This window comes from Heterodontus francisci, chromosome 15 (genome assembly GCF_036365525.1).
Source record: "Heterodontus francisci isolate sHetFra1 chromosome 15, sHetFra1.hap1, whole genome shotgun sequence".
In the NCBI taxonomy this organism is placed as follows: domain Eukaryota; kingdom Metazoa; phylum Chordata; class Chondrichthyes; order Heterodontiformes; family Heterodontidae; genus Heterodontus; species Heterodontus francisci.
Window position 1 is genome coordinate 59,383,270 of NC_090385.1, and position 27,468 is coordinate 59,410,737.

Consider the following 27,468-nt stretch of genomic DNA (forward strand, 5'->3'; position numbering starts at 1 on the left):
CGAACGCTGGCAACTGACTCCCACGACTTGTGATCAATGTCACAGGATTTCATGTCGCGTTTGCAGACGTCATTAAAGCGGAGACATGGACAGCCGGTGGGTCTGATACCAGTGGCGAGCTCGCTGTACAATGTGTCTTTGGGGATCCTGCCATCTTCCATGTCTACTCAGAACTGAAATAAAACTAGTAAAACTGATTTCTGGTTGAATTTGTGCAGCAATCAGAGAAGACCATGTTCTGTGTGTTTCTGGGCTGATTCATAAAAGACTCACTTATTGGGATTTATAAATATGTTTCTTTTGGGCCTCCTTATCTCGAGAGACAATGGATACGCGCCTGGAGGTGGTCAGTGGTTTGTGAAGCAGCGCCTGGAGTGGCTATAAAGGCCAATTCTGGAGTAACAGGCTCTTCCACAGGTGCTGCAGAGAAATTTGTTTGTTGGGGCTGTTGCACAGTTGGCAAATATGTATAGAGCTTTTAAAAGCTATTAACTAAAAAGAAACTCACAGATTTGGGATGTCCCTCCTTTAAAATTCCTTCATAAAACTATGCTAATACATATGTTAATCCATTTATTTTTAACAAGTTTACATTGTATTAGAATAATTCATAATGCAATGTTCCAGCAATGCATTAAATAGTGAGTTACTGGTGGAAGAGATTATCTAAGTAAACCTTGGATGTTAGGAACTGATTGACAGGAGCTATGTTATGTATATTGTGTTCCAACTTTTTAAAGAAAGTCAAAAAGAGATTAAAGATACATTTAACAGTCGTGTAATTATTATTGTGGATGTTTAACCTCTAAGAACAGCGTGAAATTAAAATATAAAGTCTCGTTAACGTAAGAAGCGTCAAACTGAGGTTATCTGATTCTTATGTCTCAAAAGCTATTTTAAGGTACAGATTTATGACTTTTAAACCATTTAAGTCATTTGTTTTGCTATCAAACTTGTTGCTCGTGCCCTGAGTTTGACAGTGCTTTCAGAATAACTTTAAATACCATTGTAAATGGCTAAAATCTCACATAGACGGAAGGGTTGGAGTTGCTCGGAATGAGACCGCTCCCAGGAGAAATTGTGACTGGTTCCAAAGAGAATCTATAACGTCACTCAGCTCAGAAACCCTTCCGTGTCCGCTTGGCGTTGATCCCGGTTTGCGACAGTTTCGGGGATTTCCAGGTCGTTCCACTCAAAGTGGGTTAATGCTGCTGAACGTTGACAACATCAGGCAAAGAAAATGTCCTCGACTCCCTCGATGGATTACAATTACCGAAAACTAGACGAAAATCTCACGGGTGTTGAAAAGAGAAAATGGAGCATCGTTGTGTTAAGTTTGGGATTTATAGCTTTTGCAGAAATGTGTGTAACTTTCTACTTTTTCTGCTATTTCACCGATCAGATCGATCAGGTAAGAACAATGCGAGCTGTTGGCATTGTCTGTAAAATACAAACGGATACGCATGTATATATTTATATGTATCAGAAACAGCTGTTTTAAATTCAAAATGGCTTGCAACTTCCAACTCGCTCAGCAAGTTTATTTTTTTCAAAATGCGGGATGAGAGATTTAGGTTGCAAAAAGGCATCAAAATAAAGCCAAGACGTCGGGCTACAAGAAATACTCAACAATGTTTACCTGATTCCAATGTTAGTCAACAAAAGTAATTTTTAAAAAAAGTTTTTCGCAACGTTTTAATCCTGCCGAGCGTTTATATAAGTCAAGAACCGAAGATCCATTAACAATACAGAATTTCTACAAACAAATATTAAAACTTAAAATAAATCGATAGCTTATCGAAAATGAAAGCAGCAACTTTGCGACTATGCCATGTAAATTTCAAACGCCCTCGACAAGGGTGGATAGTTTGGGGAATTCTCTTCCCTGAAGTGAATCCGCCCTTTTATGTCAGCGTAATTCATCATCTCTGCAATCACAATTACTTACAGGCAGCATTGAAATCACTACAGTGAAACCTGTAGAGACAAACCGAGTTAAAGCGGAATCCACTTGCGTAAGACAATTCTACCTCCCTACTGAAATTCAGCCAGACACAACTCCAATCTCCATACAATGAAATTCACATCCGCACAATTGCAGGTTGTACACTTATTTATGCACAGGCGTAATCTGTGTTTTCCCACTGACATTCAGGCGCTTGATGCTATTCTAGACTTTGCATTGAAATTCACACACCAGCACCAATCCAATATCCGTATACAGAAATTCGCACGGACACACTTACAATCTCTCTACCAATATTCACACAGAGGGACAACTTAAGCCCATACAATGAAATTCACACGCAGTCACAATTCTGTTCTGTGTTGATTGAAATTCTCACAGGCAGTGTTCCACCTTATAGACAAAAATATACCTACACTTCGCTCAATGCTACAGTAAAATCCAAGTACAAAACAGCTCTTCAGAAATCAATTTTTTTCAACATCCCCTGGTCCCATTTAATGTTTGAAATAATTTTGTTGACCCCTATTGTCCAGGCATTTTAATATCCAGCACTAATTGGTATAACAGTTGATAAACTCATATTTGCTTTTTTATTTTATCGTGCATTTCAGCCCATACTCAAAGTTATGGTTTTCGTGAGCCATATGGATATGCTTTTTTAATCCGTTTTCATGGAAAGTTGATGGTGAGGCCACCATTTGTTGCCCATCCCTAATTGCCCTTGAGAAGGTGGTGGTGAGCTGCCTTCTTGAACCACTGCAATCCATCTGATGCGGGTACACCTACAGTGCTGTTTGGGAGGAAGTTTCAGAATTTTGATTGAGTGACAGTGAAGGAATGGCGATATATTTCCAAGTTAGGATGGTGTGTGGCTTGGAGGGGAACTTGCAGGTCGTGGTGTTCCCACGTGTCTGCTGCCCTTGTCCTTCTAGGTGGAAGAGGTTGTGGGTTTGGAAGGTGCTGCCAAAGGAGGCATGGTAAGTTGTTGCAGTGCATCTTGTATATGGTACACCACTGCTGCCACTGTGCATTGGTGGAGCGAGTGAATATATAAGGTGGTGGATGGAGTACCAATCAAGTGGGCGACTTTGCCCTGGATGGTGTCAAGCTTCCTAAGTGTTGTTGGAGCTGCAGCCATCCAGGTAAATGGAGAGTATTTCATCGCGCTCCTAACTTGTGCCTTGTAGATGGTGGAAAGCTTTGGGGAGTCGAGAGGTGGGTTGTTTGCTGGGGATATGGTTAGATTCTCTCTTGTTTGAGATGGTCATTGCCTGGCACTTCTGTGGCATGAATGTTACTTGCCACTTATCGGCTGAAGCCTGAATGTTGTCCAGGTCCTGCTGCATTTGGACACTGACTGCTTCACTATCTGAGGAGCTGCGAATGGTGCTGAAAATTGGACAATCATCAGTGAACATCCCCACTTCTGACCCTATGATGGTCATTAATGAAGCAGCTTCAGATGGTTGGGCCTAGGACACTACCCTGAGGAACTCCTGCAGCAATGTTCTGGGACTGAGATGATTGACCCCCAACAACCACAACCATCGTCCTTTGTGCTCAGTATGACTCCAGCTTGAGAGTTTTCCCTAGATGCCATACTCAGTCAAATGCTGCCTTGATGTCAAGGGCACTCACTCTCACCTCACCTCTGGAGTTCAGCTTTTTTGTCCATGTTTGGACGAAGGCTGTAATGAGGTCAGGAGCTGAGTGGCCCTGGTGGAACCCAAACTGCACATCAGGTAGTTGCATTTAAGTGGCCCTTAATAGCACTTTCAACGACACCTTCCAATGAGTTTGCTGATAATTGAGGGTGGACTGATGGGGCGGTACTTGACCAGATTGGATTTGTCCTGGATTGGAACATACCTGGGCAATTTTCCACATTGTCGGGTAGATGCCAGTGTTGTAGATGTAATGGAACAGCTTGGCCAGTGGTGTGGCTAGTTCTGCAGGCCAAGTCTTCAATACTACAGCTGGGATATTGTCAGGACCCATAGCCTTTGCAGTGTCACGTGCTTTTAGCCATTTCTTGAAATCATGGTGTGAATCGAATTGGCTGAAGACTGGCATCTGTGATGCTGGAGACCTAAGGAGGAGGCTGAGATGGATCATCCACTTGGCACTTCTGGCCGCAAATACTTCAGCCTTTTCTTTTGCACTGTGCTGGGCTCCTCCGTCATTGAGGACGACAATATTTGTGGAGCTTCCTCCTCCAGTTAGTTGTTTAATTGTCCACCACCATTGAACTGAAGTACTTTTGAAGTGTAGTTACTGTTGTAATGTAAGAAACACAGCAGCCAATTTACACACAGCAAACACCCATAAACAACATATCTGGAATATTGTGTGCAGTTTTGGTCTCCTTATCTGAGGAAGGATGTTCTTGCTATGGAGGGAGTGCAGCGAAGGTTCACCAGACTGATTCCTGGGATGGCAGGACTGATGTATGAAGAGAGATTGGGTCGATTACGCTTACATTCGCTAGAGTTTAGAAGAATGAGAGGGGATCTCATAGAAACCTACAAATTTCAACAGGACTCGACAGAATAGATGCAGGAAGGATGGCAGGGGAGTCCAGGACCAGGGGTCACAGTCTAAGGATAAGGGGTAAGCCATTTAGTACTGAGATGAGGAGGGATTTCTTCACCCACAGAGTGGTGAACCTATGGAATTGTCTACCACAGAAAGCAGTTGAGGCCAAATCATTAAATATATTCAAGAAAGAGTTAAATATAGTTCTTAGGGATCAAGGGATACGGGGACAAAGCGGGAACAGGGTACTGAGTTTGGATGATCAGCCATGATCGTATTGAATGGTTAGAAACTTAGAAAAATAGAAGCAGGAGTAGGCCATTCGGCCCTAGGGCTCGAAGGGCCGAATGGCCTACTCCTGCTTCTATTTTTCTATGTTTCTAACCATTGAGAACTGCAGAGCTTTGATCTGATCCGTTGGTTGTGGGGTTGCTTAGCTCTGTCTATTGCATGCTGCTTCCACTGTTTGACATGCAAGTAGTGCTGTATTGTAGCTTCACCAGGTTGACACCTCATTTTAGGCATGCTGTCCTGCACTCTTTATTGAACCAGGGTCGACACTCTGACTTAACAGTAATGGTAGAGTGAGAGAAATCCTGGGTCATGAGGTTACAGATTTTGGTTGAATACATTTCTGCTGATTGTCCACTGAGCCTCATGGATGCCCACTTTTGAGCTGCCAGTTCGATTCTGAATCTATCCCATTTAGCACAGTGATAGTGCCACACGAAACGATGGAAGGTATCGTGTGATAATGGGAGTTTGTCTCCACAAGGACAGTGTGGTGGACACTACTACCAATACTGTCATGGACAGATGCATCTGCAACAGGTAGATTGGTGAGGACAAGGTCTGGTAGGTTTTTCCCCTCTTGTAGGTTCCCTCACCACCTGCCGCAGGCCCGGTCTGGCAGATATGTCCTTCAGGACTTGGCCAGTAGTGGTGCTACCGAGCCACTCTTGGTGATGGGCATTGAAGTTTTCCACCCAGAGTACATTATGTGCTCTTGCCATCCTCGGTGCCTCCTCCAAGTGGTGTTCGACATGGAGGAGTACTGATTCATCAGCTGAGGTAGGGCGGTGGATGGTAATCAGCAGGAGGTTTCCTTACCCATGTTTGACCTAATGCCATGAGACTTCATGGAGTCCGGAGTCAATGTTGAGGGCACTCCCGATGGTATACCACTGTGCCGCCACCTCTAGTAGATCCTTTCTGCCAGTGAAACAGGACATACCCAGGAATGGTGATGTTTGGAACATTGGATGTAAGGTATTTTTCTGTGAGTATGACTAAGTCAGGCTGTTGCTTGACTAATCTGTGGGACAGCTCTCCCAATTTAGGAACAAGTCCCCAGATGTTAGTATGAAGGACTTTGAAGGGTCGAGAGGGCTGGGTTTGCAGTTCTTTTTTTTTTTGGTGTTTGGGTTAATGCCAGGTGTTCCGTCCAGTTTTATTCCTTTTTGTGTAGCGGTTTTGTACAACTGAGTGGCTTGCTAGGCCATTTCAGATTGCAGTTACAGGTCAACCACATTGCTGTGGGTGTGAGTCACATGTAGGCCGGACCAGGTAAGGACAGCAGATTTCCTTCCCTCCGTAAACCAGATTAGGTTTTTAATGGCAATCCATGGTAGTTTCATAGCACCATTACTGAGACTAGCTTTCGATTCCAGATTTTTATTAATTAATTTAATTTAAATTCCACCAGCTGCCATGGTGGGATTTGAACCAGTGTCCCCAGAGTATTAGCCTGGGTCTCTGGATTACTAGTCCAGTGACATTACCACTATGCCACTATCTTTCCCTTTACCACCACAGTACTACAAAACAGGCTTATTTTGCAAGTATCACCTAAGTCCTAGTTGTTAAGCACAAAATGTAAAATAACTTCAACTCATTTATGATTGAATGACTTGAAAAGTAAGTCAAGATGGCATTTCTATAGTTCCAGGTAAGCAGGTGAATTTGCCATTCATTCATGTCCAGAAGTATTTTTTCGTAGTTGATCTGACTAGAGGGCTGATATTTATTTATTGGGCCCATGTTGCCATTTTTATTCCTATCTCATTCCTCTTCTATGTTTCGTTTTGTTAGCTTATTTTTACACTTTAGGTTCATTTTTCTCCCCAACTGCACTCCAGTTGATTGGAAGAAAAAAAACCTTCACCCAGGCCCCTGCTTGTGAAAGAATTTGAATTTATATAGCACCTTATCATGTCTTTCTGGACATTCCAAAGCTCTTTACATACAATGAATTATTTAAATCAATAACTGTTGTTCCATTGGCAAATACAACAGTAAATTTGCACAAAGTCTCACAAAATGCAATAAGATGCAATAGTTCAGGGAAGAATTTTAGCTCTGCATTTCTTACTCTTCTTTGATTATTGAATGCGATCTTTAACATCCCATACAAGATTGACAGGCACTTGATTTAACATCTGATATGACAGATGCACTTCAGATAATGCAGCACTCCCTCAATACTGCACAAAAGTTTGTCGAGATTATGTGCTGAAGCACTAGAATGGGATTTGAACCCAAAATCTTCTGACTTAGACATAAGAGCCCAACCAGCTAAGCCAAGTTGGCACAGTGTTGAACAACATCCAGCTGCTAGGAGGAGTGATTGACCTGGTATATGGGTTTTGTTTTTCTTTCTAATCTATTAGGAGTTTGCCTTGCTTCTGTTCAGAGCCTTCCCAATAACCTAGCTAAAATTGGATATTTACTGAATAGGGAATTGTCCTGTCCATGCTATGACACAGCACATTATTAAACCAACAAGGACAGTTTCACTTCTTGCTAACTTAGCACACTGTTAGAAGCATGAAAATGTCTCCAAGATGGTATTTCTCTCCCCCTCTACCATAGATTCAGTGTGTATGTATATACTACCAGGTGTGGCCTTTGGTTCCATCCCCAGTCTATGCTGTGCTAAATGATCTCAGCAGGATGGTGATAGAAGCAGTGTTATCAGACTAGGGAGAGGGAGATCAGCCAGAGTTCCCCTCCTGAACAATACCTAGTGACTCCTGGGGAACTTTCACTCAGGTGGTGGATACGTCAGATAAGGTTATTGGCAAATTGACTTGATGCCCTTATAGTTGAACAGTCAGTCAAAATTCACCATCTGATTTTAGACATAAAAAATGGCCAATTGGGTACTAGAGGGCCCTCAGGACATCCCAGCACCAGTTACCACTGTCTTGAGAGGAAGCATGAGAGAAAAAATAAAGCAACCACAGCAAATTAATAATTCCTTCTTTTTCATTACCAGCTGCAGCAGAAATTGAATTCTGATCATTACCCAGGGCGATGCCTGCAATACCTGAATTCCTACGTTGATGATTTAGGAGAGAGTGAAGTGGCCGTTGAAGATTTTATGTGTGATAGATGGTTCAAGAATGTTAAGTTTCTAATCAACCAGGTAAACACTCTACTGATTTTTGTTCTTGTAGTTAGAGCACTGGATTTTTGAGAATTTTCAAAAAAGAATAGGTTTGTTTTCTCGCCACTTAGTATCAAATGAAATAAAAACAAGAAATGCTGGAACCACTCGGCAGGTCTGGCAGCATCTGTGGAAAGAGAAGCAGAGTTAACGTTTCGGGTCAGTGACCCTTCTTCGGAACAAGACCTGGACATCTGCAGTATTTTGCTTTTATTTTAGTATCAAATGAAGTTAGTTAATGCTGAATAAATGGCTAAAATAGTAAAAATATAAGATGGTTAACAACATTTATTTATATTGGGCCTTTTAATGTAAGGAAATGCAAAACTGAGGTCAATGGGAATCAGGGGGAAAACCCTCTGCTGGCTGGAGTCATACCTAGTGCAAAGGAAGATGGTTGTGGTTGTTGGAGGTCAATCATCTGAGCTCCAGGACATCACTGCAGGAGTTCCTTAGGGTAGTGTCCTGGGCCCAACCATCTTCAGCTGCTTCATCAATGACCTTCTGTCATTGATCAGAAGGTCAGAAGTGGGGATGTTCGCTGATGATTGAACAATGTTCAGCACCATTCGTGACTCCTCAGATACTGAAGCAGTCCATGTAGAAATGCAGCAAGACCTGGACAATATCCAGGCTTGGACTGATAAGTGGCAAGTAACATTTGCACCACACAAGTGCCAGGCAATGACCATCTCCAAAAGAGAGAATCTAACCATCTTCCCTTGACATTCAATGACATTACCATCGCTGAATCCCCCACTATCAACATCCTAGGAGCTACCATTGACCAGAAACTGAACTGGAGTGGCCATATAAATACTGTGGCTACAAGAGCAGGTCAGAGGTTAGGAATCCTGCGGCGAGTAACTCACCTCCTGACTCCCCAAAGCCTGTCCACCATCTACAAGGCACGTCAGGAGTGTGATGGAATACTCTCCACTTGCCTGGATGGGTGCAGCTCCAACAACACTCAAGAAGTTCGACACCATCCAGGACAAAGCAGCCCGCTTGATTGGCACCCCATCTACAAACATTCACTTCCTCCACCACTAACGCACAGTGACAGCAGTGTGTACCATCTACAAGGTGCACTGCAGCAATGCACCAAGGCTCCTTAGACACACCTTCCAAACCCGCGACCTCGCATGGGAACACCACCACCTGCAAGTTCCCCTCCAAGTCACACATATCCTGACTTGGAACAATATTGCCGTTCCTTCACTGTCGCTGGGTCAAAATCCTGGAACCCCCTTCCTAATAGCACTGTGGGTGTACCTACCCCAAATGGACTGCAGCAGTTCAAGAAGGCAGCTCACCACCACCTTCTCAAGGGCAATTAGGGATGGGCAATAAATGTTGGCCTGGCCAGCGACGCCCACATCCCATGAATGAATTTAAAAAAAGAAATGTCCCCAGGCACTTCACAAATAGTCATAAAGGAAAGGAGGCTGGTCCAGGAAGTTGAGATTATGAGGGTTAAAGAGATGAGTTTTGAAAAAGTTGCTAAAGGTGGAGAGAGAGGTTGCAAAACAGAAGCAAGTCCCAGAGAGGAGGATGAAAGTAGCTGAAGGCTCTGTTACCAGTGGCGGGACAAAGGGAACAACAGAAGCCCCAATTCCGAGAAATAGAGCATTATGATGGTTAGGTAAGACTGGAGGGCATTGCAGAAAAAGAGTGAGGTGAGATAATGAATCAATATATAGATGAGAATAGTGATTTTAAATTTAATGCATTTCGGCAGGAAACCTTGGTAGATCAGTGAGAACGGAGTTGATGGACAAGCAAACGAGAATACAGGTAGCACAATTTTGGATAAAGTTGAAGTTCGAGCGTGGAGGATGATAGCATTATAGAATAGTTAGAAAGTAGTTAGACGTGAGAAAAGGCTTGTAAACAGTGTCAGTAAATGGAGGAATTGTGTTAGATGGAGCAGGCCATTTTGAACTGATGGAATCAATCATCATGATGGATAGGCATTTGTTTCCAACTTTAAATCGCCAAGAATCACAAGAAGTTCCCATTGTAATATTACAAGATGAATGTAATATATGTTAACATTGGAAGTTTATCAAAAGATATTGCAATGATATACAATCATTTGTTTTCTGAATGTACATTTCATTCTAACAGCAACTAGTTGCACACAGAGCATTAATAGCACTTCAGTACTCATCGAAAAGATAATTTGCCAACCCATTGTCTTAATATGCCAAATCACAGGAATTAATCCAATATAATAGAATCCAAGATAAAAATTAAGTCTGTCAGATTGGAGAATTTTTGGATCCACTCTCATTGCCAGGAAATGCCTGACCGCAGAGCTTTGATCTGATCCATTGGTGTGGGATCACTTAGCTCAATCTATAGCATGCTGTTTCTGCTGTTTAGCGTGCATATAATCTTGTGTTGTAACTTCAACATGTTGGCACCTCATTTCAGCTACACCTGGTGCTGTCCCTAGCATGCTCTTCTATGCTCCTCATTGACCCATTGTTGGTCATCAGGCTTGATAGTGATAGATATGCCAGGCAATAAGGTAACAAATGATGGTAGAATACAATTCTGCTGCTCCTAATGGCCTGCCACACCTCATGGGTTCTGTTCTGAATTTATTTCACTTCGCACAGTGCTTATGGCACCTGTGAAGTTGTCTTGTCTGCTCAGAACCTCTGAATGTTTGCATGTTTGATATGGCTTTTGCCTGTCCATCTGAAATCACAAGGTAATTAATTTTAATTCAACCATCCAGACAAATTCAAAAGTCTCTCCTTTGGAGCACCTATAACGATTTAAGTCCTTCCTGTGCCACATCTGTTTTTCTATGCAAAGTGAACTTTATGTGCTCATGAATTAAATATAAATTGCAATCAGGTTCTGTTCAGAAAAACCTGATGTACAGACAACAAAGTAAAAACTGCTTCATGTCATCACATGAATAAAAATAGTTTGTTTTTCTGCTGAGTCCCTTTAGGCCAAGTCCCCTATGCAGGCAGTTAATTTTTTTTTAAATTGCCTTTAAATTTATTCTCGTACACTTCAGAATAAAAATGCCTCCTTTAAAATATTCACTTTATTTCATTATTTTTCAGCGTCTGCAATCTGATGTGAGGAACTTGATATACAGGGAATTGAAAGGTGAGGTTTACTGAAATAGAGACATGATTGTTTACTTTAATTTTGGAGGTGTTTAGTAGGCTGACAGGCAGTCTGTTTGAGGTGTACAATGTAGAAATGGATTAGACTGCAGAAGTCTTTTTTCCTGCCATTTTGAACATACCACCAGAGTATGCTTAACAACAGGTCTGAGTCAACTTTCCTTTCTCTATCTCTGTGTTGGAAATGCCTTGCCTCCCACTACTTAGCTGAAATCAGGAATTCCCCATATAGTGAGGACAGAGTCAACAAATAGCTAATCTGAGGAGTAATATGTTAATTGTAAACATTGCTGAGTTGTGAAAAATGCGTACAGTAATTATATTAAGTTAACGAATCTAGATTCAGTGACTTTTTAGGAAAGGTTTATGAAAAAATATTTGAACACAGTTTCTTTTCTTTTAGCGCACAATGCAACATTCCTGGGTTCTGACAAACCAGCTATCCATTTAATTGCACAGCACAGAAACAAGCTTCCAAATAATGGTAAGGAATGCTTTGCATTAAACAACTGCACTCTTGTGGAAAAATATAATTCATTTCTCAACTGAAAGAATTAGAACTGAATGTTTGCATTTCCGACACTTACTGATTTGAACAAACCCAATATGATATTCAGCACCTCATTTTCAGGCAGCTTTCCCCTCAGTGTTTTTGGTTATATAAAATATAACTAAAGTTACAACAATGTTACAAGTAAATACGCTCTTTGGAGTTTTAAAATTTCTCTATTTCAAAGCATTCAATTGTTAGGGATAGGGTGACATAATGGATTACCTTGTTTGTCCTTTCGCTTCTAGACCTTGAGTTTGAAGCTAGAGTGATGGGATAAAAGTTTTCTTTCTCTGCTGGCTCAGGGTTTATTTGTGAAATTTCCTAGTGATTGTGAGCCTATAATTGCAAAACTATTTATTTGGCATAACATTGGCAACCTCACTCATTTACCACAAGGATGGCTGCTGTGAGAAATGTTAAATGCCGCGGTGCAAGAGGTGCTCTTTTTAAGCTTGGAGTTAAGTAATCTGTGCTCTAATCTGCCTTATCTGTAAGGCCAAATGAGAGGCATATATTACTCCACGTGGCAGCTGAAGGGTCCTAATGGCCTCTTTTAGCCTGGGACCTGCAACATTATGCCACACCTAATTTACAGACCAAGATAAGTTCTCTTTTGTTGAGAAAGCCATAATCATGCCACAACAGTTTCAGTGCTTGATGGGTTGTGTTCACTCATGGTGGATATATAAACCTAGCCCAACTGTACCCTGCATTTGGTGGAAGTCTCAAGCAAAGGATAATAATTTCCCACCCTGCTGCCTGAAGATCATAAATACCCAATCTTTAGGCATGGTAGTCAGACTCTGTCAGTGGTTCTGTAGTTTTCTCTTTCTTTTGCTGGAGAGTAAAAATTGGAGGTGGATTTCTCGCAACTTTCTTAACATTAATTAAAGTGCCTCTGTCAAAAGTGTAGCCCCTACGGTATTATGGGTTTCCATTAACACTATAAATACTGACGTAAGCTTGCCACTACAGATGTGCTTGCTTTCTCCCACTCTCCAGTGATAGAAAACACTTGTAAATTCCAGTCGAAGAAAGAAAAAGTAGCAGGTGATAAAGGAAAGAGGATTACATTAAAGCTGCCTGGCCATCCTCTATGACCCATGTACCAACTGAAGTTTGATACCTTGTAACTATGTTCATAACTGTGGCATAAGGCAAATCCTCAGGTTTATAGATCCAGGATTGAAAATCTCGGACATGGGACTAGGATTATTTTCAGTGTTGATGCCTCTGTAAAGAATTGTTCAGATTTAAATTTTAAGGCAAGCATGAGGAAGATGCACCAAGCATTTCTTACACCCGGGCTGGCAGGTTTGTCAAGAGCACTGTTACATTCGCACAGTGAATTGGCGAAAGGTCTGGGAACTTGAGTCTAGGCTATAAAAATTGTATGTCATGCATTTCTAGTCTGTCACATTTCTGTGACATGCTTCTGTGTCATATTTAAATAATATAGAAAACGACAAAGGGACTTCTAGAAACACAGTACTGAAGACAGAACGTGGGCAATTTCATAATTGACCTTTGTATCAACTTACCCAGTGTTTATATAACAGTAGGGGATGAAGGGATATGTGAACAGGGTGGGTAAATGTGATTAGGACTACTTGCATTGCATGGCCAGTAAATGCTGGTATGTAGTTTGTAATGGACACATCCCTATGCATTAGCAGAAGATTAATATATATTGACCCGAATTTTGCTGTACTAATAACAGCGAGACTGTCAGCACTCGTTATTACATAGAATCATAGAGATTTACAGCACGGAGGGAGGCCATTCAGCCCATCATGTCCACGCCAGCTGACAAATGCCGTCCAGCCTAATCCCACTTTGCAGTTCTTGGTCTGTAGCCTTGTAGTTTACTGCATTTTAAATGCATATACATGTACTTTTTAAATGTTATGAGGGTTTCTGTCTCTACCGCCCTTTCATGCAGTGAGTTCCAAATCCCGACCACTCTCTGGATGAAAAATATTTCCCTCGAATCCCCTCTAAACCTCCTACCTCACCCTAAATCTCCGCCCCCTGGTTAGGAACACCTCAACCAGGGTCTTCCTTTCCACTCTATCTAGACCTCTCATAATTTTATACACTTCAATTAGGTTTCACCTCAGCCTCCCCTGTTCCAGAGAAAACAACTTTAGACTATTCAAACTTTCTTCATAACTAAAACTCTCCAGTCCACACAACATCCTCCTATACGTCCTCTGTACCCGCTCTAGTGCAATTACATCTTTCCTATAGCGTGGTGACCAGAACTGTATGCAGTACTCCAGCTAATGCCTAGCTAGTGTTTTATACAGCTCCAGCATAGTCTCCCAGCTCTTATATTCTGTGCCTTGGCTAATAAAGGCAAGTATCCTGTATGCCTTCTTGACTACCCTTTCTACCTGTCCAGCCGTCCTTGCCAATCTATGGACATGCATGCCAGGGTCCCTCTGTTCCTGTACACTTCTTAATATCCTGCCATTTATTGTGTATTTCCTTGCCTTGTTACCCTCCCCCAAATGCGTTATCTCGCGCTTCTCTGGATTGAACTCCATTTGCAACTGGTCTGCCCACCTGACTAGTCCATTGATATCTTCCTGCAGTCTACAGCTTTCTTCTTCATTATTAACCAGACAACCAATTTTTTTCAATAATTTTCCCACCACCGAGGTTAGGCTGACTGGCCAGTAATTACTTGGTCTATCCCTTTCTCTCTTTTTAAACAATGGTACAGCATTAGCTGTTCTCCAGTTCCCTGGCACCACATCTGTAGCCAGAGATGATTGAAAAATGATGGTCAGAGCCTCTGCTATTTCTTCTCTTGCTTCCCCTAACAGCTGAGGATACAGTTCAACTGGGACTGAGGATTTATCCACTTTCAAAGATGTTAAACCCCTTAATACTTCCTCTCTCACTATGTTAATTTTTTTAAATTCATTTCATGGGATGTGGGCATTGCTGGCCAAGCCAGCATTTATTGCCCATCTCTAATTGCCCATGGTGGTGGTGAACTGCTGCCTTGAACCGCTGCAGTCCATGTGGAGTAGGTACACCCACAGTGCTGTTAGGAAGGGAGTTCCAGGATTTTGACCAAGCAACAATGAAGGAACGGCGATATAGTTCCAAGTCAGAATGGTGTGTGGCTTGGAGGGGAACTTGCAGGTGGTGGTGTTCCCGCACATCTGCTGTTCGTGTCCTTCTAGGTGGTAGAGGTCAAGGTTTGGAAGGTGCTACCTGAGTAGCCTTGGATATTTTGCAAAACTCCTCCCTGACGGGAGCATCTGTATCGTCGCTTTCTTTTGTGAAAACAGACACAAAGTATTCGTTAAGGACTATACGAACGTCCTTCGCCTCCACACACAGGTTACCTTATGGATTCTAATAGGTCCAACACTTCCTTTAGTTATTCTCTTGCTCTTTATGTATTTATAAAAAAACTTGGGGTATTCCTTGATTTTACTTGCTAATATTTTTTCATGCCTCTCCTTTGCTTTCTTAATTTCCTTTTAAATGTCATCCCATTTTATACTTCTAGGTTTTCTGTCTGTCATAAGCTTGCGTTTATTCCTTTATCCTCCCCTTTAAGTCCTTTGACATCCAGGGGGTACTAGATTTGTTAGTCCCACCCTTTTTTCTTTAAGGGAACATACTTGCTCTGAACCCTCACTATCTCTTCCTTGAATGCCTCGCACTGATCTGGAACTGATTTACCTTCAAGTAGCTGTTTCCAGTCCACTTTAGCTAAATCACATCTCAGCTTAGTAAAATTAGCTTTTCCCCAATTGATAACTTTTACCCTTGGTCTATCTCTATCCTTTTTCACAGCTACCCTAAATCTAACTGAAGTATGATCACTTCCACCTAAGTGCTCTCCCCAACTGATTCCCCTTCCACCCACCTAGCTACATTCGCTAAATCTAAGTCCAGAACTTCCCCCATTCTTGTTGGGTATGCTATGTACTGGCTAAAAAAGTTCTCCTGAAAACAATTTAAGAATTATGCTCCCTCTGTGCCTTTCACACTAATTCTATCACAGTTAATATTAGGTTAGTTGAAATCCCCCATTGTTACTGTACTATTGTTTTTGCACTACTCAAAGCTTTTCCTACATATTTCCTCTTCTATCTCCCTCTGCCTGCTTGGGATCTATAGTACACTCCCAGAAGTGTGATTTTCCATTTTATGTCCTTCAGTTCAATCCATATAGCCTCAGTTTGGTGTACGCACATGCGCAATTACAAGTGGAAATCCGGAAGTTGCTGTCAGTGTACCTTCTCCTCCACAGGCTGCATTGTTGCAGTCTTCACTGATGGAATCTGCACAGAAATCACTGTAATGGTGTGAACTTGGGGTAATTACCCTCTAGTCTTGCACTAAAGATGGATGAAAATGTTTGAATTTGTGCAATCAGGAGTAAGTGAGTTTTTAAACAGTGTAATAAGTGATAATTACTGCTGAACAACCTTCCTGGCCCAGAAAAAATTAGAAGTATCGAGGTTCATTCCCTCAAAAATTAAATCTGCAACATTAATTTTCTTCTAAGTTTTTCTCTTGTTTCTTCATTAATCCATGTGCATTTCCCAGTCTTTATTTCACTTCCTGCGTAATGATTTAAATGTAATTGATAATCCCTGTATTTTAACTTTCTGGTTTGACGTCTGCATGTCTGTGAGGATTCTTCAATCTGATTGGTTGAAGACCCTTTTTGCTGTTTTCCCTGCTCAGAGACCCCACAGATCCTCTGTAGATGGCACTGCATCAAATCAGACAGCAGGTGACTGGACATCTCCACTGACAAGCCCGCAAATGTCTTTGAAAAGCTGTACACAAGGTGAACAGTGAAAGCTGTTCCTCTGCTGCTCACAGCAAAGTCCAGGTCCTTGTTATATGGTGCAATGCTCCTATCCTTTTAAGGTAGTGCATCTTCCGACTTGCTGTGACCAGTGTCGTAAGAGATTTGTTGTTTCTTTTTTCAAAATGTGTTTAATTCTATATCTTGAAATTTTCTTGGCAGTGCCATCTTACTTTGCTCGTGCAAATGGACATGATGTCCTCTACTGGAATGACATAAAAGGATCTACAGTGCATCAGGGTGCCATAAAATACCATCGTGGAGAAATTACCATTCCTAAGGATGGCATCTACTACATATACTCCCAAGTTTACTTCTGGCATATACAGAAACCAGATGGAGAGGATCAACATTACAATCTCTATCTGCAGTACCTTTACAAGATGTCCATGAATTATTATGAGCCTATTCTTTTAACTAAAGCTGTTTTCACCAAATGTTGGTCAAAAGAGTCCAAGTTTGACGTCTACACAAGTTTTCAAGGAGCCCTCTTCGAATTGCAGCAAGGGGACAAACTATTCATCAAAGTAACAAATGCAAGTGCTGTAGATGTTAATGAAGGGTCAACATATTTTGGTGCTTTCATGATTTTTTAGATGTAATGATTAAACCTGTGACTACATCAGTCTAAACTGAAATTCTGTACCCCAGTGTGTAATTGATATTAAATTTAATTACAGTTTAATCAGTTATGGTTCCAGATCTGCCATATCCCAAAAAAGCATGATTAGTCTCATAAGCAGAAAAAGATACAGCAATATATTTTAATTTTTACCATCCTGCTTCAAGATTTCCCCTGCTATCTGTAGCAAAATCATCAATGTGAATATAAAGAACACACTTACAGGTTTGACTACAACTGGCACACAGAAGAAATCTTCCTTATGCATTATGCACAGAATCCAAGTCACATGAACTGGACATATCAAAACCTGACAAAAATGGATGGACTGAGTCAATTGATCTATTGTCAAATAATGTAGAAACCTTGAGTTTATAAATGAAACAGTGAACTGTGAGTGTTGGATGTGAACTGTGGGTGAGTTGGCACCCAAAAGATAAAAGTGGGTTGACATTTTGTGTGAGGCCCTTCACCAGGTTGTGCAATTCCAGCATTTCCTCTTTTAATTAATGAAGTACTATCACATGCATATTTATATAGACAAAACCTGAGACACAGCTTTTGTTAAATTCTGTTTAAAATATTATAACTGCTTTAGCAATTAGAATTTGTTAAATTCATTGTCTTGAATCTTTTGCTGAAGAGACAGTGCACAAGTATGCCTGTAGGTTAGAAACATCCTGTTTGTTTATTGTGCCAAAATGAGACACAAATTTGAATACAAAAGTATAGTATCCATGGTTTTTTAAAAAAAAATGGTATTTATCTTATTAGTAGATCTGGCTCAGGTGCTGTGGCACGTTTGAGTTTTTGCTTCATTGCACAGCACTGTGAATTGGTTGACAGCAGATCTTAATTGCTGTAGTTTGCCGCATGGAATCTTCTAAATTTAGCTCCCCCACAGGGGAGGGAGTGAGCAGTTTCTTTTTTTCTTTGGCAGGAAGAAAAAATTTGGTATGAGAACAGAAAGTGCCAGAAATACTCAGTAGGTCTGGCAGCAACTGTGTAGAGAGAAACATTTCAGGTCTGTGACCTTTCATCAGAACAAGATGGCAGTGCCATCTTACTTTGCTTGTGCAAATGGACATGATGTACTCTACTGGAATAACATAAAAGGATCTACAGTGCATCAGGGTGCCATAAAATACCATCATGGATAAATTACCATTGCTAAGGATGGCATCTACTACATACACTCCCAAGTTTATTTTTGGCATATACAGAAACCAGATGGAGAGAATCAACACTACAATGAAGGATCACAGACCTGAAATGTTAACTCTGTTTCTCTCTATACAGATGCTGCCAGACCTGCTGAGTATTTCCAGCACTTTGTTCTCATTTCAGAGTTCCAGCATCTGCAGTATTTTGCTCTTAGAAAAAATTTGGTGGCATGTCCTGCAGGTTGAGCTGGCATCCCTCTCAGTGGCTGACTTGAGACTAGCATCGTGGAAGGCTAGGCACCTAGCTGCAGGCTGGGGGTGTCCACCAAAGATAAAAGAAGTTATTTTTTAATAAAAAATCTGCTGATCTAAAATTGAGCTTCATGCTAATCTAGTTCTTTGCATAATATGTATCAGAATAACCTGGTCTTGTTAACTGAAATCAATCGAGTAAAGGGGAGCTATTTTGATACATTTGAGTGTTTAAAAACTTGCTCTGCTTTGAAACATGAATACTATTCCATCATGTAAGTACTGTAATCATAAATGTTAAAATTAAAGGTCTTTGAAATTTAAGCTAAATCTGAAAAATACAGTTAGTCATAGAAACATAGAAAATAGTCTTTCGAGCATAATCTGAAAATAAATGAAACAGTATCATAATCCATTTATCTCTGCATTTAGCACAGCAGTCCTGAGGTGGTGAGTGAATAGCAGCAATGCCTATTGCAGTCACGTATTTTCTCAATGAGGCACAATCAGCATATTGGGTCTGTGGATGCAGCAGGCATGCGAGGGGCTGAATCGCCATTTGTCATTCTTTTTATGTTCTTACTAACCCTCATTCATGTTTTGTCATCTCCAGGCTCAATTCCTCCAACACTACACATGTTGGCTTCCTAAACTCCACCCTTCTCAAATATCTAACTCATACTTTGTGATGCACTGCTCATCTGCCATCCCCTTGTTGTCAACTGTCACTGGCTCCCTATTCTCCAACATATTAATTTTAGAGTTCTCTCTTTGTTTACAATTCTGTTAATGCCTTATTTTACCTTCTTTGTAATCTCCTCCAGCTCTACAGCTCAAACTTTTCAGGCTCCTGATTCTGGACTCCTGTGCAACCCCCATTTCTGCTGTATCAGAGCCATGAGCCATTATGGACTTTACTCTTAAATTCTCTAGTTTAAACCCCTCCACCTTACTTCATCTCTTTCCATCATTAAAGTCTCCTCAAAACATTCCTCTTCAATCTCACCTCTGGCCACCTCCCTGAACGTTTCTCCAAGTTGCTGCTTAATGTCCAATTTTCTATCACATGAAACAGCTTGGGATGTTTTGTTATGTTAATGATGCTATTAGTTTGTAAATTGTTAAACCTTAAGCTTGTTTGATTTATTTTGTTTTACAAATAGATAAAGCTAAACAAAAACTGGCTTCATCTGTCTTTATCCAACAAATGCTGCAGCCTAATTCTCAATTCTATTTGATATCTATTCTGGGCTTTGTGATTCTTCAGTGATATAGTCTATGTGATATACTGTCCTAAATTCTCCTCTACTATTATTGAAGTGGCTGCATAAAACAAAAAAAGCCTCCTTCCCTTCAACATTTTTTCATGGAACAAGAGAGTGGTACAAAAACTCTTTACCCGTAGAGCCTGCATTCAAATCCAACTATGCCTGTAGATTATTTAAACTCATTTCAGAGTGGGTTCAAGTTCACAGTAGAACAATATCCACAATTCGGCTGTACTTTAAAACTAGCATCACAACTCTAACATTTATTCTAATATTTATCGCTCAACCACCATCACAAAAACAGATAATCTTATTGCTGTTCATGGGACCTTACTGAGCCCAAATTGGATTCTAAAACTCCGACATTGCAACAGTGACTGTACATCAAGCATACTTCATTGGCTGCAAAGTACTTTGGGATAGCCAGAGGTCATGAAAGGCGCTATATAAATTCAAGTTTGTTCTCCCAACTCCTTGAATGTGTTATCATCTCTCAGAACAATGCCCATCTCTTCCACAGTTTCCCGTTTGAATCATAGAATGATATAGCACAAAAGGAGGCCATTCAGCCATTGTGCCTGGGCTCCTTGGTGGAATTGTCCAATTCTCTCCAATCTGGCTTCTGCTCCTCCCACAGCACTGAAATAGTCCTAACCAAAGTTATGAACAACATTCTCTGTGACTCTTCCTGCGGGGCAGGTTCATTCCTTGATCGCGCTATAGCCTTCAGCATAGTTGACTACACCATACACTCCAGTGCCTCTCCATTTTCCAGTTTAGTGGGTTAGTCCTCACTTAGTTTCATTCTTAGCTATCAAATCATAGCCAGAGCATCCTTAGCAATCTTTCTACTCAAGGCATTAACCTCAAAATTGCCCATGGATCTATCGTTGGTCTCCTTTCTCGTCTTCATGCTGCCCTGGGGCAACTGCATGTGAACACATGGAGTCAATTTCCATAGTATACTGATAGCATCCACTATATCTTTGCATCACCTCTTCCAACACTTCCACTACCTCAGTGTTTGTCTGATGCCCAGTGTCGCTTCACCTAATAATTGGAAAGACCAAGGCCATTGTCTGACCAGGTTTTGATTACCCTTTCCAAATTCTCCACCTTGGGCACAGTTTTTTTTCCTTACACTTCTGAAGTGCCTTGGGGCGTTTTATATTAAAGACACTATATAAATGCAATATATTTTGCCACAAGATCAAAGTAACATTGCTCCTTGGGGGATGGGGTGGCGAGTGATATTTTGACTGGATAACGATAACTAAGGAACTAATTGCAGTACACTTATGGATTATCTGCTGAGATTTTGCTGTGCAGACACCTGTTAAATTACATGATACCTTCACTTCTATAAAAGTGATTATGGATAACTCTTGCTAGTAATTTAACTAGCATGAGTTATTAAAAACAAACCTGTACAGCATAAAAAAAGTTATTGAGCACTTCAGAATTAACAACCGAATCAGGTTTTTAAAAAGTGGAGAATTATCTAATTGATGTTAAACATGTCAGCATTTTACAGTAATACGGAAAAAAGACAATAGCCACTATTACAGTATAAAAATAATTTTATTGTTTTGTAAGTTCCATTTTACATTCAAGCAAGTCTTTGCATTCTCATATGGAGAGACATATTTATGAATGGAACTGTGGGCAGGTAAAAGCTCCTTCCTATAGCCCTTGTTTGCAAAGTCGCAAAAAAAGATGTAAAAGGATGAGTCGAGCTGTATGCTTTTCTGATCCACATTAGAAAAAGGGGTAAGACTGTTCAACCTTGTGTGTTGGTATATACATACATCCTCCTGAATAATATAGGTCTGGCAATTTTGAGTACAAGACATTTGTAGCAATAATATCCAGTAAAAATACTGTAAACATTATGCATTTCAGCAGTATGCAGCAAGGTAGTACAAAACATGCACACACTCAAATACTGTGCGTGAAAATAGTCATTGCAGCAACATTATCTTCCTCAGCTCTGGTTAAGATGTGCTTCTTGGACAGTGAATTATGCAGAGTATCTCATCAAGTAATACCACAATTATACTGTCAAAAATTAAATCTATCTGATCAAACATTACAGAAGCACCTGTTCCTGATATTGTAAAGAAACAATGTCCCACTGAAGATTTTTCTTATTGAAAACCTTAAGTGAAGAGTCAAGGCCTGTATTAAAAGACACCAGCAAGGCTGAAAAGGGGAAAGAATATGAGCTAAATTGAGGAGTAGCTTTTAGATAACCCAAACTTGGATTTTAATAGTTTATGGATTGTTGGAAGAAGGAAGAACTAAATCAACATAAGGACTTAACACAATTTTGATTTCCAGGAAAAGAATATTGAAAGACTTTGTGATGACTTTTTCAACACTGAGGGTATAAGGAGAAGGAAGGTGTGGGTATTTGGAACTAAAAAGGAAAAGGAGAGCAAAGTTCACACTAGTAGAGGTAAAATATAGAGAGAGATAAGAAAAATTATGACAAAAACAATGCAGGAGAATTTCCACTGGATGTCCCAGTCCCCCACTATACTTTGGCAGAATATCTGCTGGAATACTGAAGGAAGTGAATTGACTATTTTTAGCCATTTACATCATTTTATCAGGGATTCTGCCAAAGTTACAGCATCAGACTGGGAGAGCCACTACAGAAATTTCAGGAGTATGCCTTTCATCATACAAGTGGTTGATTTAAAAACTAGTAACATCCTGAGTACCTGTTACAGTCACTGTCCTTTTATACAGCAAGAAAACAATTTCTTAAGTTAATTTGGCAGTTGAAGGGGCACATTTACACTTTACAGAAGTTATAGTGACTGTATTTGTAGTGTAACACTGAGAAGCATTGGAAGCTATTCAAGTACTGCCAACTAGTGGAATCTCCTGGAGAGACACACTATTGGCAAGCTGATTATCCTGTTCTGGTTATATTTATATCCAAATATTCAAACAATGGCTTGATTTAGTTGGTACAACTGGCTTTAAATTAGAGAAAACAGGGCATACTTTGGGAAATGCACTGAGAGTTTGGGAATACTGACATTTTGCCAGATTGCATTTTTGATATTACTGATTATTTGACTTTCTGACATGAATATTCACTAATACATTCTGTTGTTTCAACGCTGAGTAACAAAAGTAAATAAACTAAATACATGTACTAAACACAAGAAAAAGTCCTAATAATTACATTGAAAAGATTGCAGCAGACTTCATTTGTATTTGATTAGTTCATTACAAATGATGACCTTTCCATCATTAATGGCTGTCTTCCTGTGACTTTCTCTTGAAATTCCAGATAGAAAGAATCCTAAATATTTAAATTGTTGGTTTAATTTCTTCTAATCTCACAATAATAAACATTAAACCTTTTATAGAAATGTTTCTAAATGCATAACAAAAAAGTAAATTCTAGCATTTATTTAATTGCAATGAGATCTGTACTTTTGAGATGTGATGTCTTTGAGGTTATTGGCATAACACTCATGAATGCTATTACATTTACAAATATAACATCTCAAGACATTTAACCTTTTTCACAGAAAAAGGTGATAAAGAAGAATATTTCTTAAAGGGTCAGTCACCCACCTTGTGCTCCTCAAAAACCATTTGCAGACTTGCTCTGATCCAGTCAACATATGCTACAGCCAAGTGAGCCCTGTTTATGATTGTCAAAGCATAGCAGAAACTTTAAGGAACTCTTGATATTGTTATTTGATCAATGGTAGAAACTAGTATTATATTTTCTGAACATTGACTATGAATGGTCAGAAAATTTGGCCCTATATCAGTAAATACTGATATACTATTTAACATACTGATATTAATGAATAGTCCTGACCCTATCCTCCATAGCTTGTAAATATTGAATGTTCTTAAAAACACTAATAAAACAATTAATAATTTACACTACCAGGTAAACCAATTGGGTTTAATTCCTTTACTAGCTCAATTGAAAAGCTTTCTTATGGCAAAATATTCTGGTTGCTATGGAGTTACATGCTGAAACTTTTAAATCAAGAACATTATCAAAAGTTCTTTACTCCCCAAAGATTTGTAAATACTGATCTACTAACAGTTGCACCTGTGTTCAGAAGCATATGACGGTGAAGCATCAATCTGATTGGTTGCACGCTATTCTGCTGGTTTTAGGTTCACACAGCCTCAAATTCCACAGTGGACCAATAGTGCATAAAGGGATTGTAATGGGCCACAAAACTTGTAAGTTCCTGTCAAGTTGCTTATATATAATGGTCTACAACTGTGAAATATTGGAGTCTGCTCTAAATAAGAGAATTATGGAATCTAAATCAAGGATAATGCCACTCCCACAGGAATTCTTCTACAGAGTGATGCCACATCTAAAAATGAAGAATGGATTTAAAAAAAAATTATATTCCCTTTATGGAGTATATGGGTCCAAAGTGAGCAGTACTGCTGTATTATAGAAAATATCAGAAGACTTACTGGTAATGACACAAAATTGTCTTCACAAAAAAGTCCCTAGTTCTGGTAATCCAAAATTGGACACGGTAAAGTTTTTTAAAGAGAAATATAATTCATTTGTTGTGGATTTTTAAAACCATTTTTAGCAACAAGAATTGCTGGATTGGAAAATGTTCTTGATCTCCAATCTTTCAGTGAATCTTTCACTTCTGATACTTTGGTAAATATGCAGTTATGAAACATTAATTTCTTCTTGTTAATAGTCATAGATTGGCAAGGAGCAGTTACTTTAGGCAAGTTTTTAAAAGGAAGCCCTAATCTTCAAAGTAACAAAGAACTTATCAATTTGAAAATAATCCAAGGCAGCTCTGCATGTGTTTTAAAAACTGGGAATAGATCTGTATCATTCCCAAGGAGCAGTGTAGTGGATCAGGGTTGCACTTAAAGCACTCTTTAGCTAATTGCTCCCTCTATACTTCATTAGATATTGCCCTTTTAAAGACACAACTACTGTGCAAATCAATTGATGGTTTGTGGTGCCTATAGGATATAATAAAGTATGCATTAGTGACATTTTACTTGGAATCACTTTATCCATCACAAAGCATCCTTAATTCTTTCTCAGTTCCTTATGATAGAGGTCATTCAGGGAGGCTGCATCACATGGTGAGGTCAATGATAGTCCAGAGAGTTCCAACTTAGCTGCTGATCAAGGAGAGTTAACCGCTGGATGGTGATGCTGTTATCCTGTTTTCCACTGTGCTGAGCATTGCATAGAATCTTGAATTGTCATTGGAGAGCAGGACACTGGGGCTGTCAAACTCAGCAATCTAATAAAGTGATTTTTAACATAACTTGATGTTATTTACTGTCATCAGAAAACAGTGCTCCTAATATTGTCAGCTGACAACAGAAGGTCTTAACCCTCTCCCATCCCACTGTAAGAACAAAAAAAGTTCTTTTAATTACACATGTATCCTCTCCTGAATGCAATGCATTAGGGGAAATCTCTGCTGATAAGCCTGCGAAAACTCGAGGCAACTATCAGTGAGGTGAACAAAGTGCCATTCCCTCACTGCTGAGAGCAAAATCCAGGCCAACATATTTTCCCAGTAGTCATTAAACTTTACTAACTGCCCGTATATAATAAGAAATAGTTTGCAACTCTGCGCTACACTCACTGTAAGCAATCTTATATATTGAACACATTTTTTCTCATGAACTACAGGCATTATCTACCTTACCTAATACCTTTTGAAAGTCCCAGATAGATTGTCTTTGAACCTCCAAATTAAACCAATTTGGGGTTGGACTTTTATGTCAGGGCGAAGGCCCCACCCATTAGCCAAAAAGTCAGGGCGATCCCACCTCTGCCAGGCCTGGAAGCCACATGTAATTTTACTTGGCCCAGGCCCTTAGTTGGCCTTGGGCGGGACTTCCGCCCAATTGAGGCAGGTGGTCCTGCTCCAAGAGCAGCCAGCCAATCAGAGGGCTGGCAGCTCTTCAGTCCCAACAGTGCTACCAGGAGCAGTGGCCACTGTTGGGACTGTACCCAATGAGAGGAGCAGCAATGGAGGAGGCCCCAGAATTGAGGCAAGTTTGTGGGGCCTCGCTGGAGACAATTGGCTGGGCCCAGCAAAGCAGGGGTGGGATGAAGAGGTGCTCCAGCAGGACAGGCATGCCGTGGGGTGGGCACTCTATGGGGCACAGGGTGCCTGATCAGGAGGAGCCCCCCCCCCCCCACCCAAGGAAGCCACCAGGTTTTATTGGGCTGGCGAAGTGCCTATTCGCTGCTGGTAATATACCAGTGGCGGCGGGAGGAGGCCCTTAGGTGGCAATTAATTGGCCACAAGGGCTTTAGTTTAGTTTAGAGATACAGCACTGAAACAGGCCCTTCGGCCCACCGAGTCTGTGCCGACCATCAACCACCCATTTATACTAATCCTACACTAATCCCATATTCCTACCACATCCCCACCTGTCCCTATATTTCCCTACCACGTACCTATACTAGGGGCAATTGCTAATGGCCAATTTACCTATCAACCTGCAAGTCTTTGGCATGTGGGAGGAAACCAGAGCACCGGAGGAAACCCACGCAAACACAGGGAGAACTTGCAAACTCCACACAGGCAGTACCCAGAATTGAACCCGGGTCACTGGAGCTGTGAGGCTGCGGTGCTAACCACTGCGCCGCTCTGATGGCCACGGCTTTAATGGGCTTGGGGGGGTCGGTAGGTGACAGGAATGGTATCCCCCCCCCCTCCACCTGCTCCCACTCAATTCTACACCCCCACACCATCCCCCACCCACCCCCCCACTTCAGCCAGCTCCCGCAGGGGCATAAAATTCCAGCCATGGGCTCTGTTAGATTGAAATATTGGTCTGTTATATTCAAAACGAGTTGACAATCAGACACTTATTGGAACAAATATTACAGCATAATTCTGTTTGAATTGTGGCTTGGCTCATCCCTCGAGCAAACTAGTTGGAGATAAATGACTCATCTTTGAAACATTGTATTGAGTTAAGCTGTGACATGATTTCTATGCGTGAAGCTGATTTTAAACTCTTTCTGTATTGCAACTGAACTAAAGAAGCTAACAGTGAGCTAAAACTTCAACACAAATCTTTCATTTTGTCACAGGGGCATCATGGTCGCTCCATTCCATCTCCTCAACCAATGTTTATCAGTGCACTTTCAAGCAGGGACCATTTTTATTCAGAGCAGGAACCTTGGGTGTGTTTTTTCCCTCTCTTTAACCCAGGGAAACTGGGGTCAACAGTAGTGCAAAACAGAATTTCAAAATAAATCAACTTTTGGTCTTCAACAACAGATCTATTTGCAAGTGTTAACACTGACCAGGAAAAATATCTTACCATCCCTTGGTCCAGCACCATGATCCTGTCACAATTCAACACTGTGTGAAGACGATGGGCTACAATCAGCATTGTACAATCGGAAAAAGCCTCCTGAATGGTTTTGTGAATCAATACATCGGTATCTGTATCGATGGCAGCTGTGGCTTCATCCAGCAGTAAAATCTACATTGTATGAATACGTTTCAAAGTTATAGCACTTAACTGGATGGTACCATTTAGAGGAATGCAAAACATATGATCACATGAAAACAAAGGGCATTCAACATATACTGACCAAGACCCCCATCTGAATCCCTCCCCACAACCAGCCAGGCAATTT

The 27,468-nt window shown here is 40.6% G+C and overlaps 2 protein-coding genes and 1 long non-coding RNA gene across 3 annotated transcripts in view; 1 reads left to right on the forward strand and 2 right to left on the reverse strand.

Moving 5' to 3' along the window:
* The window catches only part of LOC137377685 (uncharacterized), a 17,124-nt gene extending 15,726 nt beyond the window's left edge, over positions 1 to 1,398 (reverse strand). Inside the window, exon 1 of the long non-coding RNA XR_010976461.1 lies at positions 1,029 to 1,398. This is a non-coding gene — a long non-coding RNA (uncharacterized lncRNA). The remainder of the gene's footprint in view (positions 1 to 1,028) is intronic.
* Positions 1,113 to 19,726, forward strand: LOC137377683 (tumor necrosis factor ligand superfamily member 10-like). Its single transcript, XM_068047602.1, has 5 exons — positions 1,113 to 1,411; positions 7,782 to 7,931; positions 11,042 to 11,087; positions 11,511 to 11,591; positions 16,669 to 19,726. Exons 1-5 carry the CDS (start codon positions 1,241 to 1,243, stop codon positions 17,100 to 17,102), a joined length of 882 nt encoding a protein of 293 aa, XP_067903703.1. The 5' UTR covers positions 1,113 to 1,240; the 3' UTR covers positions 17,103 to 19,726.
* A 1,653-nt stretch (positions 19,727 to 21,379) lies between these two features.
* Positions 21,380 to 27,468, reverse strand: part of LOC137377684 (ATP-binding cassette sub-family C member 5-like) — a 269,211-nt gene continuing 263,122 nt past the window's right edge. The window contains exons 29-30 of the mRNA XM_068047603.1: positions 27,147 to 27,311; positions 21,380 to 25,096 (exon numbers count right to left, since the gene is read on the reverse strand). Coding sequence (XP_067903704.1) covers positions 24,986 to 25,096; positions 27,147 to 27,311 — 276 coding nt within the window. The 3' untranslated portion in view covers positions 21,380 to 24,985. The remainder of the gene's footprint in view (positions 25,097 to 27,146; positions 27,312 to 27,468) is intronic.